Source organism: Budorcas taxicolor, chromosome 23, assembly GCF_023091745.1.
Source record: "Budorcas taxicolor isolate Tak-1 chromosome 23, Takin1.1, whole genome shotgun sequence".
In the NCBI taxonomy this organism is placed as follows: domain Eukaryota; kingdom Metazoa; phylum Chordata; class Mammalia; order Artiodactyla; family Bovidae; genus Budorcas; species Budorcas taxicolor.
Genome location: NC_068932.1, coordinates 22,059,833 through 22,080,237, shown reverse-complemented (window position 1 = coordinate 22,080,237; position 20,405 = coordinate 22,059,833). Strand labels below are relative to the sequence as shown.

Here is a 20,405-nt window from a genome sequence, read left to right as displayed (position 1 = left end):
ACTTTACCTGCCTCCTGAGAAATCTGAATGCAGGACAAGAAGCAACAGTTAAAACTGAACGTGGAACAACAGACTGATTCAAAATTGGGAAAGGAGTATGTCAAGGCTGTATATTGTCACTCTGCTTATTTAACTTATATGCAGAGTACATCAGGCAAAATGCTGGGTTGGATGAAGCACAAGCTGAAATCAAGACTGCCAGGAGAAATATCAATAACCTCAATAGGCAGACGATACCACCCTTATGGCAGAAAGCAAAGAGGAACTGAAGAGCCTCTTGATGAAAGTGAAAGAGGAGACTGAAAAAGCTGGCTTAAAACTCAACATTCAAAAAATGAAGATCGTGGCATCTGGTCCCATCACTTCATGGCAAATAGATGGGGAAACAATGGAAGCAGTGACAGCCTTTATTTTCTTGGGCTCCAAAATCACTGCTGATGGTTACGGCAGCCATGAAATTAAAAGATGCTTGCTCCTTGGAAGAAAAGCTATGACAAACCTAAACAGCATATTAAAAAGCAGGGACATTACTTTGCCGACAAAGGTCCGTCTAGTCAAAGGTACAGTTTTTCTAGTAGTCATGTATGGATGTAAGAGTTGGACCATAAAGAAGGTTTAGTGCTGAAGAATTGATGCTTTCAAACTGTGGTGCTAGAGAAGACTCTTGAGAGTCCCTTGGACTGCAAGGAGACCAAGTCAGTCAATCCTAAAGGAAATCAGTCCTGAATATTCACTGGAGGGACTGATTCTGAAGCTGAAGCTCCAAAACTTTGGCCACCTGATGTGAAGAACCGACTGACTGGAAAAGACCCTAATGCTGGGAAAGATTGAAGGCAGGAGAAGGGGACAACAGAGGATGAGAGGTTGGATGGCATCACCGACTCGATGGACATGAGTTTGAGCAGGGTCCAGGAGCTGGTGATGGACAGGGAAGCCTGGTGTGCTGCAGCCCATGGGGTCACAAACAGTCGGACACGACTGAGCGACTGAACTGGATTGAACCTGACGTATAATTTCTGAAAACAAAACTTTAGACTCTATCTTTCTATTTATGTGATGCTCAAATGTTTATATATTTATCATTAGTCCTCATTTCTTCTTTCTTATACTCTAATTTGTTCTTTATTTTACTATTACATGAGACACATTTTAAATGAAATAAAATTTGAAGAAACTTGGGTGGCTAGTTAAAACTCTGGCAATGATCTAGGCTTCTCCAACTGTCTTGCTGCATGGTGTGTTTGGATGCATAACAACTATAATTTTCTTTTTGGGAGACTTTATTGATTTTGTAAAGGTGATCCATGCTGCTTTAAAGAAAAAAAAATCAAGCAATAGGGAAAAGTACAAAGTAAAATTCCATTACTAGAAATAACCATTATTAGCATTATTCTACAAAGTCTTCTTTTGAATATATATAAATAGGGACACACTTACAAAAAAGGCTCATATAATACATACTACACACACACTGTTATTTAATTTAACAAAAGAAATAGAAGCTGAAGTAAAATGATGAAATTACTAAACTTTTGTTATATCTTCTCTTGCAAGACAGTAGTTCCTACAAATCCTTTTGAAGCTTTGCAAAAAGATTATGAAAAGCATAAGAGGCTATGGATTCTACATATTAACCCTTAGAAAGTATTAATAGTTGAGACAAGGACAGGATCTACTTTAGTTGTTTAGAAGCAGCTTTTATTTAGATACCAGACCTGCCTGAAGGTCAGAGGAAATGTATATTATTAGGTGTGGCTATATTAATTGAAAGGGATCCTAGAAGACTCTGAATTCAATGCCTTATTCCTATTCCATTTTCTGTTGTGTACGGTGAAGGCTTAGGACTTTCCTTGTAGCTCAGTTGGTAAAGAATCCGCCTGCAATGCAGGAGACCGGGGTTCGATTCCTGGGCTGGGAAGATCCCCTGGAGAAGGAAATGGCAATCCACCACAGTATCCCTGCCTGGGAAATCCCATGGACAGGGGAATCTGGTGGGGTATAGCCCATGGGGTCGCAAGAGTCGGACACAATTTAGTGACTAAACCACCACCATGGTGAAGGCACAGTTCAGAGTAGGAGCTTTGGGGTTAGAATGTCTAGATTTGATACCTGTTCTGTCATTTAGGAACGGTGTGACCATATGCTTCAGTTTCATCTTCTGCAAAAAAAAAAAAAAAACATAGGTTAATCGTATCTTCCTTATGTGGTTATTGATAAGAATAAGTGAGATAATACATGGAAAGCTCTTATAATAGTGCCTGATACACAGTCAGTGCTCAATAAATATATGCTATTATTATTAAGCTGTCATTCACAAAATAATCTCATTCTTTCTCATTCATCTCAGAATAATTCCCCTGCTAAATCTGCTTACTTTTAAAGTTAAAGGCTGGGGCCCTGAGGGCTTAAGAGGCATGCGGGCACTGGCATATTGGATGTGGGAGGAGTCTCCTGCCTAAGATTGTCATCTATGTTTACGAGAATGTACAGAACACACAGTTCTAGCTTTTTCACAATCCTAAACATATAAAATACCTGTAACAATAATTACTACTATGCAAGTCAGTTACATGGACATACACAAAGAACTTTACATCTGAACTTAAAAATCCTCTCTAAAGGTAAAGTAATATTGAACCCAGGTCTACCTGGATTGCAGGCAAACGCTTTAGCCTCTGAGCCACTAGGGAAGCTAAACTAATATTAGTATTTCTGAATTCTCAGTGAAATTCATAGTCTCATACATTTTACAGCATAGGAAATATAGGCAATATTCTATAATAAAATGGAATATAATCTATAAAAATATTGAGTCTCTGCGCTATACACCTAGAACTGATATTGTAAATCACCTATCTTCTATTTAAAAAGTAGAAAAAAGAAATTGAGTCTTATGTTTTAAAATATTATGAGTGCTTGCTTTGGCAGCACATATACTAAAATTGGAATGATACAAGGAAGATTAGCATGGTCCCTGTGCAGGGATGACACACAAATTCGTGAAGCGTTCCATATTTTTTATAAAAGGGTGAGATTTCTTTTTGGTTTAACTAACATCTTTTTAGCTATTAACTGCGATAGGCATGGTGTAATGCTTACTCAATAATAAAACTTTTTTTTGAGTAAAAAAAATAAAAATAGAATATTATGAATTTCATGTTTTTGGCATTCTAAGTTAAAAGTAGTCCAATGCTTACAGTTTACTTATTATTCAAATTCTAAATTTAAAATGCCTTATTAAAAATAAGGTAGGGACTTCCCTGGTGGTCCAGTGGCTAAGACTCTGCACTCCCAATGCAGGGGGCCTGGGTTCGAGCCCCGGACAAGAAGCTAGATCCCACATACAGCAACTAAGACCCAGTGCAGCCAAATTAAAATAAAGAAAAGATTTAAAAAAAAAAAAATGTAAATTTCAACCCCGCCCCCCCATATTATTTCACTGTTTCCTGGATTTAAACTTCAAGGGAGTTGATTTTCTAAAGATGTTCTGAAGTCCAGTGTACTCTTTTTATTTTCTTTTTTTCCTAGCTATTAACGTGTTTATTTTCTTTGATAATAAAACACCATTCAGTGTTCCATGAAGATATGCATTTACTTTTGTTACAAATCATTTTTTTCAGTCCCAGCTGATTTTTTATCTTTTTTTGGCTGCACCATGCAGTGTGTAGAATCTTAGTTCCTCAACCAGGGATTGAACCCAGGGCCTGGGCAGTGAAAGCATGGAGTCCTAACCACTGGACGACCAGGAAATTCCCATCCAGCTGATTTTTTTAAATAACCTGTCTCCAAAAAGAATTTTAAAAGTGTTTGTTGTGATGTATTTTTTTTCAAGTTTGGTTTAAATCCCACATTGGATTTTTTTTTGCTTTATGAGGGAGGGTTGATGAAAAATTCTAGGTGCTTCTCTGAGTTGAAACTAAACTGTAGGGGTTTTTTTTTAATAGCTTAGGAATTTAGGGATACACCAAATCACCACCAAATAACAGAATATATGCCAATTTTGCATTTTGGCTTTGCCTTTCTGCATAGTGAGTACTTTGGCTTATTTTGGAAATCATAAATTTTAGTTCACTTGATCTCTAGTTTGGGTGAAAAAGAAGGTGGTATTTTTAAGTGATGGTTTAATTTCTCCAGTAATGAGGGCAACATGGGATAAAGAATAAGTTGCATTTGTGTGATTGTGGATTTTAATACTTGATTTAATTAAACAATTTTCTGTGCCTTCAAGTCCTCTACTGAAAACTAGGTACAGTGTGGATGAATTACTTAGTTTTACTCTGTGTAAAGAAATGGTTAAAAAAAAATAAACAGTAAGAAATTACAAACATGTTTAACACAAATCAGAAGACAAAATGTAGGAACCATATGCTATATTCATCTGTTTTCCTTCCAGAGTGGCTCACAGTATACAACTGTAGCAAAATCAATAAATGTTGAGTTGATATTACCTCAATATTCAGCATTCCTACCTCAACAGCCTTCTAACAGTATGAAATAAGTAAATATCTTTATAATGATTTCTAAGAGATGGTCTAAATTCTTTAGTTGTACTGAAATGTCATGTCAAATATTGCTTTTAATAAGTAAGTGGTTTACTTACTGGCTGGAGTTTGGAAATCTTTTTTCTACACAAAGCCTTTGTTGTACCTCCCCCAAACACACACCTTTTGTAGGGTATTTTTTTGTAACAGGATTTGACCTGTAACTATTATTGAGAATTTTCTTAGAGGAGTTCAAAGCATTTTACAGGGATCATCTCATTTATCCCTCGAAAGTAAGGCAGAGGCATTATCTCCACTACAGACTGAGAACACTAAAAGGCCAAAATAGGTGGGGTTTTTTGTTGTTGTTTTGCTAAGATCAAAAAGCAGTTCTAGGGCAAAGCCAGATTCCGGTCTGACCTTGTTACATGATGCTTCTGTGGTGACATAATGCAATGTCCTTCCTCTCTTCGGTCTTGCCTTATGCTACCTATTGAATAATTTCCAGAGTTGATATTTCATTCATTCTTGCTTCTGAAAATGGATCTTAAGATGTAAAAACAAAATAAACCCCTAAAATTTTTACTATTAGGGTTTGGGGCACAGGATACTTAGGGATAGGTATCTTCCTCCCCCACCTGCAAATCTTATTGCCTTCCCCAGTGCTGTTCAATAGAAAAAATGTGGGCCGCAAATTCAAGTCACATGTATAACTCTAACCTTTCTAGTAGTTACAAAAGTATATTTAGGCCAATGTATCAAAAAATCTTATCACTTCAACATGTATTATAAAACTATTAATACGATAGTTCACATTCTTTATCTTGCATAAGTCTTCAAAATCCACCTCAATTTGGACTAGTCACATTTTCAATGCCCCTAAGCCATGTGTGACTAGAGGAAACAGTATGGGACAGCACGGGACTTCAGTAGACTTTTCTTAGCTCTCTCTTCAAAATGGTACCCTTGTGAATGGGATGGGGGAGCCTGGTGGGCTGCCGTCTATGGGGTCGCACAGAGTCGGACAAGACTGAAGCGACTTGGCAGCAGCCGTAGCAGTGTGAATGGAATGAATGGTGTGGGGAAGGGCTCCTGGATGACCTAGGAGAATCCACTTGCACTTGGGTGGTGACTAATAGCTTTACCACTTGCTTATCCATGACCCGAGTGGATGCAGGACTTAGAGGACTGCAGTCTTCCAAAATGTCAAAACTACCAGCTCATTGCTAGAATTGAGGTATATACCCAATGTGAGAACCCGGCCTAAGGAACCTGCCAACTTCTAGGGGTGCAGTTCATGAGGCCCTTGTATATGGCCTGTGGAAAGCAGGCATCAGACGAGGTAGAAGAGGGGTATGAGAGGGGGAGGGCCACCCAAGTGGGTGCTTCTTGAGGGCAGGGCCTCAAACTAGCTGCTGCTTGAAGGCAGAAGCTCCTCTGGCGGTCTTAACCAGGCGCTTGGTGGGCCTCACGTGCTAGATGAACTCACGCTATGTTTCTGGCACACGCTCGGGGCGGCCCGGGGCATGGGAGGGGGCCGTTCTACGACCCCGCCCGCACTACGAAGCCGCTCCACGGCCTCGGGTGTGAGGGGCGGGCCCAGGCTTCGGCCCGCGCCGCCCCATGTGACCCGGTCCGGCATGGTGTCGCCTCCTCCCAGGGCGGCGGCTGTGGCGGCGGCTCGGGCTTGGCTCCGCGTCGGGCCGGCCCCGCGGCCGCTCATGGGTAGCCAGGGCGGCGTGGGGGCCCCCGGGAACGGTGGGCCCGGCGAGGGCGAGAGCGGGGAGACGAGGAAACTGCAGGAGGAAGGGAGAGCCGCGAGAGGAAAGCGGAGGAAGGGGAAGGGGAAAGCGGGAGCAGGGCAAGGCGGAAAAGGAAACGGAGCGGAAGGAAAGCCGGAGCGGCCACAGGCGAAGGAGGAAACGGGGCTGGGGGCTGAGGCGGGACCGAGTGCAGGCCTAGGAAAGGCAGGAGAGAGAGGCGGAAGCGTGGAGGAAGGGGCGAGAAGGCTCCTCAGGGGAGATGAGGGGAGCGCAGGGGCGCGAAAGGAGGCCAAAGGGAGAAGTGAGGGGAAGAAGGAGGAATGGAGGGTCAGGACTGGGAGGCGGGAGGGCGCCAGGCCGGCAAGAGCACAGGGACGAGGGAGTCAGGCTTGGGGCCGCCTCGCGGGGACACGGGCGGCCATGGCGACAGCGGCTGAGGAGGAGGCGGCGGCGGCGGCCCGGGAGCCAGCCTGCCGCCCAGCCGCGGGGCCCGCACTCCTGTGCCTCCCGGAGGAGCTGCTGCTGCTCATCTTTTCCTACCTGGACATGCAGGCCCTCGGCCGCCTGGCTCAGGTGTGCCGCTGGCTGCGGCGCTTCACCAGCTGCGACCTGCTCTGGCGCCGGATAGCCCGGGCCTCTCTCAACTCCGGCTTCACGCGGCTCGGCACCGACCTGTAAGCGCCCGCCCGCTCCCCGCCCCAGGCCGGCCCGCGTCCCGGGAAAGGGCGGGGCGCCGCGGCCTGGTCGGCCTGGGGCCGTGTCGTACCCTGAATTCCGAGGTCCAAACCCGACCCCTTCCCGAGCACCCAGTTCCTCTCGGAGGCCTCCATCTGAGGAAACCTCCCAAGAGCATCTCCCTTAGTCAGCACCCTCTCTGTGGGCAGCTCCTCACAATTAGCCATCTTAAGCACTCTTTTCAGCTGTTAAATGAGCCTTTTCGCAGACGTTGACCGCCTGGGTTCCTCAGCGCCAGAGGAGCCCGGCTGGTCTGTGGCTTTAGAGGCCTCCTCTCATACAGGTGTAGGACCCATGTCCCCTATGTGGTCTATCAGGACGTTTTTGTGGACATTCATCCTCTCACTCCGTTAGGCTTCTGGGCTCTGATAAAATCAAATATGGAGAAAAGGGCTCACACTCCAAAAAAAAGGCCCTTGGTCCAAGTGTCAGCGATAATTTATGACTTGATGGAGGCAGAATGACACACAATAAGGGTACCTGCTTATGGCAGGGAGTTGGATGAGGTACAGACTGTACGTGAAGGCATGGTATTGTAATTTGGCCTGTTCTTAGTAGGATCTGAAGCCTGTGAATGCAGAACTTAATCATGTAAGCTGTTACATAGGAAGGGGAGAAAATGTGTGGAAATGGAGTAAAAACTTTCTGATTGCACCCAACTCCATCCAATTTGGATTTAAAAAATTTTTAAAGATAGTTTTAATACAATATAGCAACATTAAGAAAAGTTGGTTTAAAACATAAAAAGTTATAATATCATCACCTCTAGGCATCTGTTCAGTTTTAAAAATTGCTTTTCATTTGCACACTTCTTCCACTTAGTTGCTATCCTACTGATCTAGCAGAATAGGTACATAATGTTTGTGGGCTGTACTATGAGATTAAAAACTTTCCTCTAATATTAGACTTTCATGCTGTATCTAGCTTTTTGCTGTCATAGATAACAAGGAAATGAATAATTCAATGCATTTTTGGTAACAGCTCTATTGAGATACGTCAGATACTGTATAATACATGTCTTTTTGAATTGGTTCCTTAGAATAAATTCTCAAGATTGGCATTATTGAGTCAAAGGTTATGGTTTATAAAAAGGCATTGTACCAAGTTACAGTGGCACTAGCGGCGATTTCATATAAGAATTTTAAAAATCTTTGCTATTTTAGTGGACATATAATGATATCTCAATGTTTTGTTATTTTGCCTTCCTTTAGCAGGATAAGTATTTTCCCCTGTGTTTGTTTCACCTATGACATTGTCTTTTCCTAGTCTTAGCCCATTTATTATTGGGGTATTGACACTACTCTTCGATTCCAATCCTTGTGGGTCATAGATATTAGGATCTAATCTGTCATCTTTGATGCAAATATTTCCCCCAGTTTGTTCTTTTTATTTCAGTTTTTAGCCTATAGAAGTTTTAGATTTAAATATATCAGAATATGTCAGTTTTTGTGTGATTTTTAAAAATCTTTCCTTCCCCTTCCAAAACTGAGAAATTTATGATTTCTCCCACAGACATAATAAATCTTCTCTTTGACATTCTGCTGGTTTTCCTATAATTTGATTTTTTAAAATTGTCAACACTTTCATCAATATCACTTTTCTTTTGGTGTAAGGGCCCTGAATTCAACCTTCTTTTTTTCTAAACAGTTACCTAGTTACCACTAAACTTTTTGTTAAATAATTCGTGTCTTTCCCTTTAGAAAGACAAAATAATTTGTTTTAGAAAGCTTACTTCGACAGATATTGACTTTATATATCTATGTGTGTATATAGTCACATATATATTGGGTCTATATCTGAACTCTGTTTTGTTCCACTGATGTATTTTTCTATTTCCATTCTATTTTAAATATTGTTGCCTTTTGATAGAGTGTAGTATCTGTTAGGGTTAAATTTTCCTTGTTGGATTTGTGATTTGTGTGTGTGTGAGAGTGTGACATCTCCATTCTCATTCAGCCCCCTAGCTAAAAAAAAATTTTGTGCCTTTTCAAAAGTTTCTGTGGATTTCACTGTAAAGTAACTACATATCTGTTACTATTCCTAAATATGCTATTTTTTTTTTTGGTGTGATGCAATCTCTTTTTCAGTATGTTTTCCAGCTGGGTATTATTAATGATGTCCAGGATTGCTAAAATTTTTTGGAAATTTTGAACCTTATTGTTTTAACTTTTATATTTCTAGTATGATTTTGTTGTTGATAATAATGATTTTCTGGGATTTAGGGGGCATATAAGTCTTGTTACCTTCATTTTGTTAGAAGAATTTAAAAAAATATACATATATTTGCTTATTTTGGCTCTGCTGGGTCTTTCTTGCTGCATGGGCTTGTCTTGTTGCAGAGTACAGGCTCTAGGGCTTTTGTAATTGTTGCACATGTCCTCCAGAGCAGAGACTCAACGGGCCTCGTTGCCCTGCCAGGTTTGAGATCTTCCCAAACTAGGGACTGAACCAGTGTCCCTTGCATTGCAAGGTGGATTCTTAACCACTGGGCCACCAGGGAAGCCCATCTTCATTTCTTATAACGAAAAACTCTTTCACAGAACGTATCAGTTGACCTCGAAGAGCAGTTGTCTGAAATGCCTAAACCCAATCCAGCCATGGCAAAATTTGGCTTTCTTGCTCTCCTTATAGATGAGATCGGGCACTTTGAAGGTGGTATGGCCATAGACTGCCCTCCTTATAGAGACTGAATGAACAAATGAAAGAATTTATGTTTATTTTTCTTTCCTTTTCAAATGCTCTGGGAGATAATGTGAATGAGTGTGCATTCTGTAAGTGATAATAACAAAATGAAAATAAGTTTACAGTATAAAGTGCATTGAGACTGCCAGGTGATTTGGCTTTGTTATTTTTTAGCCACATGTTTTGATTTCTTGCCTGTGTCCTAGGATGTGGTATTGCCAGCCTTCTAGGAAGTTGTTTTACCATAACACTTGATAAAGAGCAGGGTCATGCTCATGTTTTCTGAGTTGAGGGAGAAAGTTATGCGTGTTACAGCAGGTGGAGAGAATGTTTACCAGTGTGGTCTGTTTTTGGACAGCTGCAGAGATACGATAACCCACCAAGAGGGGCGGTTATCATCCCTGGAGGGAGATGGCATGTACCCCAGTCATCTTAGGGCATTAGGGAGCCTGGGCCCAAAGTTCAGTGAAAGTATGGATGTTTGGATTGTGGTGGGGCTGTAGTTCATACTTTGGGCTAATTAACTGCACACTAGACAGTAGGACAAGTTTTTTATAAGCACAAAACTTCATTTTATGAGAAGCCACACAACTTCACTGCCCCAGAGTTTTATCATCTATAAAGAATGGGAGTAACATAGCCAGTAAAACGAGGCTTAACCATTGTGATGTGTTAGTGATAGCACAGTGTTCAGCACATAGTAGGCACTCAATGAATTGTTGTAAAATGGAACTTTCAAGTTGCGTGGCTTCTCCTCTAGTGAGTCTGTATATAGCAAAAGTGGAGATGGTTTGACAGAGAGAGGCTGCCTAAAGACAGAAGGTGGGGGAAGACACATACATGGCTGAATTTCTCTCACCTGTCCTGAATGTTTTTGGAAACAGGACAGCAGAAGCTATGGCCTTTAGGGTCTGCTCTCCTTGCCGAAGAGCCTCCTGAACTCTCAGAAACACAAACTGCTAAGGTTTACTGACCTTCCGGCCCAGGGCAAGTCCCATTCAGTTTGGCTCTTCCTAACTGATCATAGCTTTGTTGAGTAAGATGAACTGCTTTGGTTCCTTGTGATTTGTTAATGGTCTTATACTTGTGCTTGAAGGCATTTTGGCCACTTTGAAACCACAAACAAATAATTTGCTTCCCTTTAGGCCTCTTGCCCTACCAGTGAACACTGGTAGGTTTCCTGAGCTTTTTTTTTTTTCAAGTGGACACAAAGACAGTTTGAGTCCGTCATCTGGTTTAAAATCAGTTTTGTTTGAAAGTTCTATGAATCCTGGGGGAATAGAAATATCTTTAATATAAAAATCAAGGAAATGTTTCATATAGCAATCTTTTAAGTTTTCCCTAAAGAGTAGAGGCAAAACTAAGCTAGTTCAGTCTTCAAGAACAAAACAATGAAATTTAACTCTGTCAGTTTATAATATAGGCTAAATGCAAGAAGTTAGACAGTATGACAGGTAGAAGAGCAAAGGTGCTAATTGTCAATTTGGACACTGTAAGTTAACAAAAGCAAGGAATGGAAAGAAAAAAGTATACCCATGTATGTAAATCTATTAAAAAATACTTTTGCAGTCTTATATTAAATACTTTTACTCTCTTGATCGTCTCCCTCCTAAAGTAAGTCCTGTATGTTTTCAAACTTGAGTTTTATTTCAAATATCCTTTGAGCATTACCTGGGTTCTCTCTTGCATTTGCCTGTCATAGATTTGCCTAGAATTAACAATGGGTGTTTAGGGAGTCAGGCTCTGAGGTGTTTGCCCTGGCATGTACATTCATTCCTTAGCCAGGGTCTTGTAGGCTTGGAGCTCTTTGAGGCCGAGGGACTGGGGTATCTATTTCAGTGATGATTAACGTCCAAAGTGGTGAGATGGACACAGATAAGCAGAGTGTGTTTGTTTGTTTTAAAATGATTGCACCTAAGAGCATTTTTTTGACCCAGAAAGCATAAAGTTTCCTAACTCTGAACAGAAAAGACATTGCTCACTGGTTACTTTTAAGGCTTTAACAGTGATTTTCAGAAAACAGTTAGCAACTTAAAGTAACTTCGGCTCTCTCCTTCATCTTTCTGCGGTACCTAGAAAGCAATCACTTTCTTGTTCTCCAGTTCATTGAAAGGTTTCATATATGGATGTATTTATTTTCACCTTTTAGGAAAGGCCTTGTTTTGAATGGTTTTGTGAGTTAATAAAAGTGAGTTCAGTTTACATATTTGAAATAAATAAAACAATACACCTGTGGAAACAGGAAATGGTCTAGTGCAGTCAGTACCTCCAAATGCAAACTGGAAGACTTTCCTTCAAGACTGTGAGAATATGGAAGCTGCTTATCTCCTTTCTAGTCTGTAAAACTCACACAGTAGGGGATGACTCTTCTAACTTTGAAGGCAGAATCATGGAGAAACCCAAAGTCCTCATAATCTACAAGATAAACAGTTCATGTTGGAATGAAATCTCTGCAAGTATTTCAATACTGTTTCTTACTCTCAGTTTTCTATGTCTAGCCCCTTCATCTTAGGTAAAGATTGTGCTTGAGCTGCTTGAAATCAAACTGGCAGTGAGGTTACTGATGAAGCATACACATTAAAAAAAATTATTTTTAAGTGTTTGACATAGAAAAGGATTATCTTTGTGTGGCAGCTTAACTTTAACTCTCGAGTAACCCTGGCATTGAGTTAGTTTCTGGTCCTAACTCAGAACCATGGAACAGGGAGAATTTCAGGTAGACTCTGCTGAGGCCAGGCTCCAATAACTTTTGAATATTTAAGATGAGATTGACTGTTTGGAAAAACAAGGAGAAAGTGGAGTTTTGAATTTCCAGTGAAAATTGACATGCCCCCACACTCTGATCTACAGAAACAGATTTTTGATAAACTCCAGAATTTATCTCAGGTGTGTCGGCCATCAGATGAAGTTGAGAATCCAAAGATTTGGTTTATTCTTGAGAAAAGTCCTTTTTATTTAGCAGTGTTGCTCAGATTTGAACAAGTATTAGAATTTAAGGTGTAATCAGTAGAAGCAAGATATTTGTTCTAATTAAGAATGTGTTTATGAATTTTGAATCATGTAAAGGTTTCACCTGTATCTAAAACTGAGTATGAGACTGTCTGGAGAAAGAATTTATCTCTTGTTAGAGGTTTGACTCCCTTGTCTCAACTTGAAGTCAGTTTTTCATTATATCCAAATTGTCCACATTGCCCTCCCTGAAAGTCTGGGCCACCCAATGGGCCCCTGTGTCTGCCCCTCTTTAGCCCACAATTAATTGCCAGTACATTCTTTCTTCTTCTCCTCCTTTTTTGGTATTTGACATGAGCTCAAATTGCTGAGAAAGGTGACAACTGTGAAATGAAGACAGGGCATGGAGACACCTTAAAAAATACATGCAAAGGCCACTAAATGACAAGAGCAGACTGCCAGGCTCTTTCAAAACATCACCACGTCTGTTGACTTTCCATTCCTTGTTCGCAGCACAAAATTGGAGGTCAAAGAATCATAGGAGTTAGAGATGGAAAAGACATTTGGGGTCAGCCAGTTCATGCCTCCACCTTCTCCTGCTCCTGATTCCAAATCATTCCTTGCATTATATTTTCTCCCCCAGCTCTTGTACAGTTTTCACGGTCTTCACTCAGCCCCGGCTGTCACCTTTGGGGAATGATGCTGGAGGCTCTGTCCAGTTTCTCCTCAGCAAAGAGAGATATTGCCTGTGCCCCCAGTTGACATACATGAACTTCTTTGTTGGTGGTCTCAGCTGAGAGGCTGAAGGCTAACTGAAAGTTTCTCTGCTGCCTGGCAGTGGGGCTTTTCTAGACAGAACTGAGGTGTATTTAGTGTAGATGATGTTGGGGAAGGGGAAAAGGGCTGGGGTACAGTGCAACCTTACCATTGCTGACTTTGTTCCTTGGTGTTTTTGTAGGAAGGTTCTTGACCTGAAAGGAGATGTGTGTGTGTGTGTGTGTGTGTGCGTGCGCACGTGTACGTGCACACCTGAGGAATGTAGTATTTTGGAGGTGGACAGAGACAAGGATATATTACTTTGAGTGGGAGTTTGGTAAGAACCCTAACTTGGATATTGGCAGGTTAAACTAGCCAAAAATGCTAGTGGAGAAGTAGATGATTATTTTAAGAAGTGCATGTTAAGGAAGAATTAGGTATTAGAAGTGCCAGCTTAGAGTTAAGATGAGGAGGACAGTTGGGCTGGAGGCCAGTATTTGGGGCCAGGGAACACTTGCTTTTGGGATCTCCCCTTTAAGAAAGTAGAAAAAGGGCTGTCTTGTGTTCACTGACTGCATGGTTTGGCAGGGGGAATGGTCATTTTTAGAGGCAGCTTTGGAAGGTTACCCCCAGCTCCCCCTCTTGTTCCAGCAGCTGTTGGGAGCAGTCCGAAGGGGGTATTATATTTCTTCTGGTAACTCTGCCAAGAATGAGAGGAAATCCACAATCTGTGGGCTTTTTGCGGGGATGGGGATGGGGTGGCAGGTGATGGGACAGGGAAATTAAATTGTTTTATAGTAAATATGTTGAGATACTTTTCCTGGAAAGCTGTTGCACTGAAAGGAAAGCTATTTCCCCTGCTCACTAGCTATGTAATGGGTTCTTTCTCCGTAGAGAAAGGGAAATAATCTTCCGCTGGTGCTGCTTTTTCTTTCTTCCCTGTAGATCCAGGGAATCTCCCCTGACCTGTGTTTCTTTGAATTTCATTTAGAAAGTCCACGTTGAAAAGGTGAGTCAAGATTCAGATACAAGTGGTGTGTGTGACTAAGGGGCCTCCCTCCAGAAGTGAGTTACTAAAGGAGAGCCTCTCTTCATCCCTTATCTTGGCTGCGGTTTGACTTTATCATAATGGCCTACAAACTGGTGATGTAAAAACGTTCTGAGTGGCGTCTGGTTCATGTTCTCTCCATCTCTTCATCCAGGCTGCAAGGGCACCAGTGATTTTGAATCCTGGCCACTTGGACTGAGAACCTGTTTTGGTGATTAATATGGAACACAATCACAAGATTAAAAATGAGAAAAAAAAACAACCCTGGGAAGCAGAGCAGTATAATTATTCCTCACATTTCAGATGGGGAGCCCAGGGAAAAGTCATTGTGATGATATGAGAATCAAGTTCACTTCTGAGTCTGGTAGTGCCTGATTCATGACTCAGAAGATGGCCTGTTCACAAAAAATAGTGGCATCTTTCTTGCCATTGTTTATTGTTAGAAGGTGCTAGATCAGCCTTTCTGAAAGCTGTATTGTGGGATTCTTAAAAAACTGATTCTGTGATTAAATGAGTATGGGAAATGCTGTGCTCCATATCCCCTCTCTTGAGAGCTCACAATGTCCATTGGTAAGTTAAAGGAAGTCCTGTACCAGAGAGATCTATTTACTTTTGTTTCAGCATTGTCCAAAATGTTTTGGACATCAAATTCTTTTTTCTCCCGCTTAATATCTCCTAATGTCTTGCATAATACAAACACTGATCAAGTGCCCTGCAAATTTAGAAGTTGACCAATAGCAGGAGGAAATGAGTGTGAACACGGTCTTAAATCCTAAACCCACATAAAAAATCAGGGTTATGCCCGTTGCTTTGGACAACTTTGGCATGTGGGTGCCACGTTAAGATACTTCATCTGCTCGTATTCCTTTCCTTGAACTTCTCTAGCATAAGAATTTGGTGGCCTTGGTTGAATTTCTGAAGGTGTGGTATTTTGTACATTTTTAGGAAAGGCCTTTGGAGCTTGAAGGTAGTGTGTCTAGGCTCTTGAAAATCTATAAGTCTTGTTGAAAGTGTGATTTACCAAAGGGAGAACTGTACTTTTGAGAACTTGCTTAAGCAGTTCCTAGACAGTATCTATCAAAATACCTATTATACTAGGAACAAGGTTCTTACCTTTTGTGTCTAAAACATATTTTTGTGTGATAGAACTTTTGATAGTACATTAAAGGATTAAAAGATGAATGTCTTCTTTTAAAAAAGCTGGCTTCAGAAAGTTGAAAAACCTGTCCATTTACTTGCTTTGGTATGTTAATGTCTGAGTAGAACTGTTTACTGCCCTGACCTTGTACTCTTATATCTTTAGAGGTTAAGTTCATGTATGTTGCTCTGCACATGCAGTCTTTGTTTTTTTTGTAGCAAATTGTGTCATGAGCCATATTGTGGCTCAGCAATTTGTCTGACAGATATTTTCATAAAAATGTGGATCTTTGGTTGAGTGAAAATAAGGTCTATAAATCATTAAAAATTTATAGCAGACTTATTTAAGGTTTCTGGTATATCACTGCTCTGAAGCATACTGGTTGAGATCCATTTTTAGAAATACTGAGAGTTTTAAAACTCAATTTTGTGGAAATTATGACTGTATTGGACAACCGAGGCATACAGCTATGCAAAGCTAACAGTGCCAAAGTTTACTGTAGGTTCAGTCTAAGGGTACACATGAGAAAGAGAAGAATGTTGGAGGAGTCAGGGAAGTAGCAGCTTGAAGCTGGATTTTGAAGAATGGATGGATTTGACTAGGTCCCACAGTGGGAAGTAAGCATTTGTTAGGGACAAAGGTAGGCTGATCTGGCAATATAGGAGAAGATATGGGGATAGGAATGTAGAAGAGATATGGCTTGGTGGGAGTTCAGTTGCGGAGTGTGAAGCCCTGGGAGGTGAGGTTGAACAAGTATGGGGAGCTGACGTTTGGAGGCCTTTCAAGGGATATTTGGGTCTGCTCCATGCTCTCCTTGTGCTCTCTGCCCTGTCGTCATGCTGGGCATGTTCTCTGTAATCTCACTTCACCTTGGGTGTTGAGGCTGTTCCCTATTCCTGGCCTGAAGGATAAGAGTTTAACACAATATATGGTTTTTCATTGATTTAATTTGAACCTTAATTATAGACCTCTGCTCCTGAGGCCATTGGAGGATTTAGTCTAACATATGTATGAATGAAGAGTTCGAAGCTTCTTGTCTTGGACTGTTTAAATATTTGTGTATACATTAAAGCTAAAGTCTTAGTCTTGGTAGCAGCACTGGTAGGCACAGGCTGTATGGGGGAAATCTGCTTACCAGTGAGCAAAAAGAGCAAAGAAATTGAGAAAATGTTGAATTAAAACTCCAAGCCCTAGGCATCATTTTTCATTGTCCCGTCCCCGCTCCTTAGCCCAGTGCCCCTTGAGATGGCCTTGTTCTGTGCTTGTGGACAGATACCCTCCTCTCCTGAATTCTCAAGGCAGCAAGATGTTATATTTATGGAAATCATGTCAGTCAGCAGGTAGGTAGCATGCACGGTATCAAGGGGAATCAAACTTCAAGATGAGCCAGAGAGGAAAATTGATTTGTGATCCAGGAGGTTTCTGATCTCAGAGACTGTGTGGATATGACTTCTCTAGTATACTCACACCTCCCCCCTTCATCCCTCAGCCATTTTTCTTCAAATTCAGTTTATTTACTTGCTTTTGGTTTGGAGTGTGAATGAGGAGAGGTGAAATGAAAGGGAACTCTAGATAACTGCTTAGATTAATTTCTGTCCCTCTGGACTCACTGTTGCCAAGATTCTAAGGGGCCTGATAGCTTACTGTGGGTGCATGTTGTGTTGTTTTTGTTTAAAATAGGTCATGCACCCAGGAATGCAGTCAAACTATAATGGTGACTAAGTGCCGGAAAGCTGAGAGGGAGGGGGGCCAAGTGGAAAAATGAGCCTGAGGCAAGAGAAAAGAGGGCTGGGAAAATGGAAGTTCCACCAGGCCCACGGGCCAGGTTAGAGATTTCTCCATGCATTAACAGCTGCGCCAGAGGTTTATTTACAGGGCACTAATCATTTTGGGGGGAGCACCCCCACTTTATACCACTAACTGTCAAAGGAACAGCCAACCGGAGAGTGTTTCTGGGATGGGAAGCAAGAGTCCCTGCTGAATTCCCAGGGGCACCTGCTCCTGTCTTTTCAATCTCTTTGGATGCCTTGTTTTACCAACTCCCTTTAACTAGGCTGTGATAGGTCCCCACAGGGAGGGAGGGCTACTTGTTTTCAGAGAGAGGAATTTTTTTTTTTTTTTATTCCTCCTGATTTTTCAGGTGCTAAAGCCAGTAAGAATATACATATGATTTGGCCACCAACTAGGGAAATAAACCATCAGGAAGAATTGAACAAACAAAAGGGATTTTAAAAAAAAGCTGCGTTAAGCTGCTTTTAGCAAAGTGGTACTGTTTTTCACTATTTCTCAAGTGAAAGCCAAGTGGAACGTTTTTTTAGAGCTGAAATTTGTTTTGAAGGGCCAGAGCCAAGTACTTTGATTATGTTGTTGTTTGTAGGAGAGGATGCCTGCACCTGCTGCTTGGTAGCAGCTTCTAAAGTTCAACTTTGAAAGTTTCTTGCTGCTGTGATCAGGCCCTCAGGGCAGTGTTTTGTTTGACCTTTAGTAAAGTGTCACCAAATGGCATTTAAGTGACCAGGGAGATGAGAGAAGTATTGTCCTTATCCTTATTCAGGAAGTATATTGATTCTTTCCCCCTTATTTCCTTCTTGCTATGATCCAGAATATTCAATTTTTGCTTTCACCTTTACCTACTAACTTAGAGCTAAAACTGAGGACCATAAAAGACAGTTAACAGGATGGACCAAAACAATTGAAGTCTTAATGAAAAAGATTAGACTTGCTGTTAAATTTTATCTCCAAGTCTCTCCCAGATATGAAAGAGGAGGTTGTTTCTAGCTAACCTCAGTTTTCTAACCATCTAGCAGTAGTGTAGATTGCTGTCTAGAAATGTGAAACTGAGGACTGTGTTCACCCAGTGGAAGAATTCAGTAATATATTTTAGCTTTAACATGTGTGTAACCCAAATCCTAATCATGCAGCCTGACTTTAAAAGAATAATTTCTAAGAGATGTAATTAAATTAGAAGAAAAATAAATGATTATTAGATTATCTATAGTGATGTCACCATTTGTCAATATAAACTACTCTATAGAAAAAATAAGTAACCTTTTTCATAGTGATTTGTAACTTACCTGTTACTTTGTTTTAATTGTCATTTTAAAACATCACAATTGCATGAAATACTGTCCTTATTTCATATGTGCAGAAAATGGACAATAGAAAAATTAGGTAACCAAGGTCGTAAGAGGCAGGACTGGGGCTCGGATAAGTTTCCTACATTTGCATTCTGTGCCTTTCTCACAACTTCATTTAATCTATTAGTTAAATGAAACGCAATAAAAAGGTTAAAGTTAAAATGAAAAGACCAAACTATCAGCAGTTATGTGATGCATATTAAAAAGAAATACTCATTTCCTAAAACTCCATCTGTTTACCTCTTCTGAGCTATTTATGGGTATATAGTTTTATGTAGTATCTTTATAAATTAGACTTTGTTTAAAATTACCACTACTGTTGTAGTAATATCCAAAATGTTTTGCAGTGTTCACATTTGTCATTTCTCATAGCTATATTTATTCTATTGCATTAGTAAACCATTTTCCCCCACAGATAGACATTTGGGCTATTTCTAGATTTTAGCTCTTAATATATAGCTGTAACTATAAATATATTTGTAAAAAATATTTTTCTTTTGAATTATTTTTTTGTGAGACAGTGTTGGGAATGCTGGGTCGGAAGCTGTCCTGTAACAACTTTTCTTGACAGAGTTCCTTTCTGGAAGACTGTACTAGCAAAGCCACCAGCAATATGTAAAGAAACCCAAAGCCTTTTATCAAACCAAAGCTAGCATGTGATTTTTCCACTTAATAGATGTGAGGTGGTACTTTATTAATTGTTTTAATGTGCATGTTTGTAAACTCTTATTGTTTCAGGATGTTTCTGCAGTGTTTATCATGTGAACACTGTGTGCCTGTTCTTATCTGCTATTGGATATTAATGACTGGGTATCGGAGACAGGCTGTTATCCTGATAGATTTTTATCAGTCCCTTAAAAGCTTTAGGGATAAAACTTGTACTCATAGCATTAATTGTTAGCCTTCCCCTACTATGTTACTTTCATTTTATTCTTTTTTTTCCTTCTATACACTATTTAAATACTTGAAAACCTTCTAGTTAAAAATCTTTTAAATTTACTCTTTCATTTTGGGAAAATATACATATTATGATATGAGATGAGAATTTTTTGCTCTATTGATATCCAGTTTTATCAAAAGCATTATTATTTTAATGACTGTTTTTATCTTTACCAAAATATTACATTGTAAAAACATTGGGAAATAACATAAAGAAAAAAGTAAAAACACCCAAAGTTGGCTACCCAAAGTTGACTATTTTAGAGTCTGTTCTTCTAGGCATGTATATTTTTCTTCTTTCCTTTCTTTCTAGTAAGGCTGGGAGATGTTATACAAACAGCCCTAATTAAGTAGTGATTTCTTTCCTTACTTTACTTTGTTGCATATTAAATTCATATCAGTTTGGGTCATTTCTGGCAAAGATTGACATGAAATAATGGATATATAAAAATCAAAATGTCTGCATGGGAAAAATACTATAAAGTAAAAGCAAATAGTAAATTAGGAAAAGATTGACATCACAGAATATATAAAGAGCCTTTACAAACACACAAGTAAAAGACCATAAGCCTAATTGGAAAAGGGACAAAGGACATAGATGAGCATTTCGCAGAAGAAATGGCTTTCAGACATGACCAGATATTCAGTCTTAGCCATAATTAGAAAAAATACATGTTTGCACAACAGGGAGGAATCTTTTTTTGCTTCTTAGAATGGCAAAAGGTAAAAAGAAATTTTAAAAGTTTTAAAGGAAAGATGTACCCATCTGAATGCAGA

At 40.2% G+C, this 20,405-nt stretch overlaps 1 protein-coding gene, 1 long non-coding RNA gene and 2 other non-coding genes across 4 annotated transcripts in view; 3 read left to right on the top strand and 1 right to left on the bottom strand.

The window, feature by feature from the left end:
• Positions 1 to 1,431: 1,431 nt before the first annotated feature.
• Positions 1,432 to 6,895, bottom strand: LOC128067673 (uncharacterized). The gene is made up of 3 exons (XR_008201423.1): positions 6,785 to 6,895; positions 2,110 to 2,158; positions 1,432 to 1,924 (listed from the first exon to the last, which is right to left on the bottom strand). It is a non-coding gene; the product is annotated as an uncharacterized LOC128067673 (long non-coding RNA).
• Positions 2,913 to 3,019, top strand: LOC128068098 (U6 spliceosomal RNA). Its single transcript, XR_008201450.1, has one exon. It is a non-coding gene; the product is annotated as a U6 spliceosomal RNA (small nuclear RNA).
• On the top strand, positions 3,258 to 3,330 carry TRNAG-CCC (transfer RNA glycine (anticodon CCC)). The gene has a single exon. It is a non-coding gene; the product is annotated as a tRNA-Gly (tRNA).
• FBXW4 (F-box and WD repeat domain containing 4) overlaps positions 6,121 to 20,405 on the top strand; it is an 85,820-nt gene continuing 71,535 nt past the window's right edge. The window contains exon 1 of the mRNA XM_052660648.1: positions 6,121 to 6,918. Coding sequence (XP_052516608.1) covers positions 6,122 to 6,918 — 797 coding nt within the window. The 5' untranslated portion in view covers position 6,121. The remainder of the gene's footprint in view (positions 6,919 to 20,405) is intronic.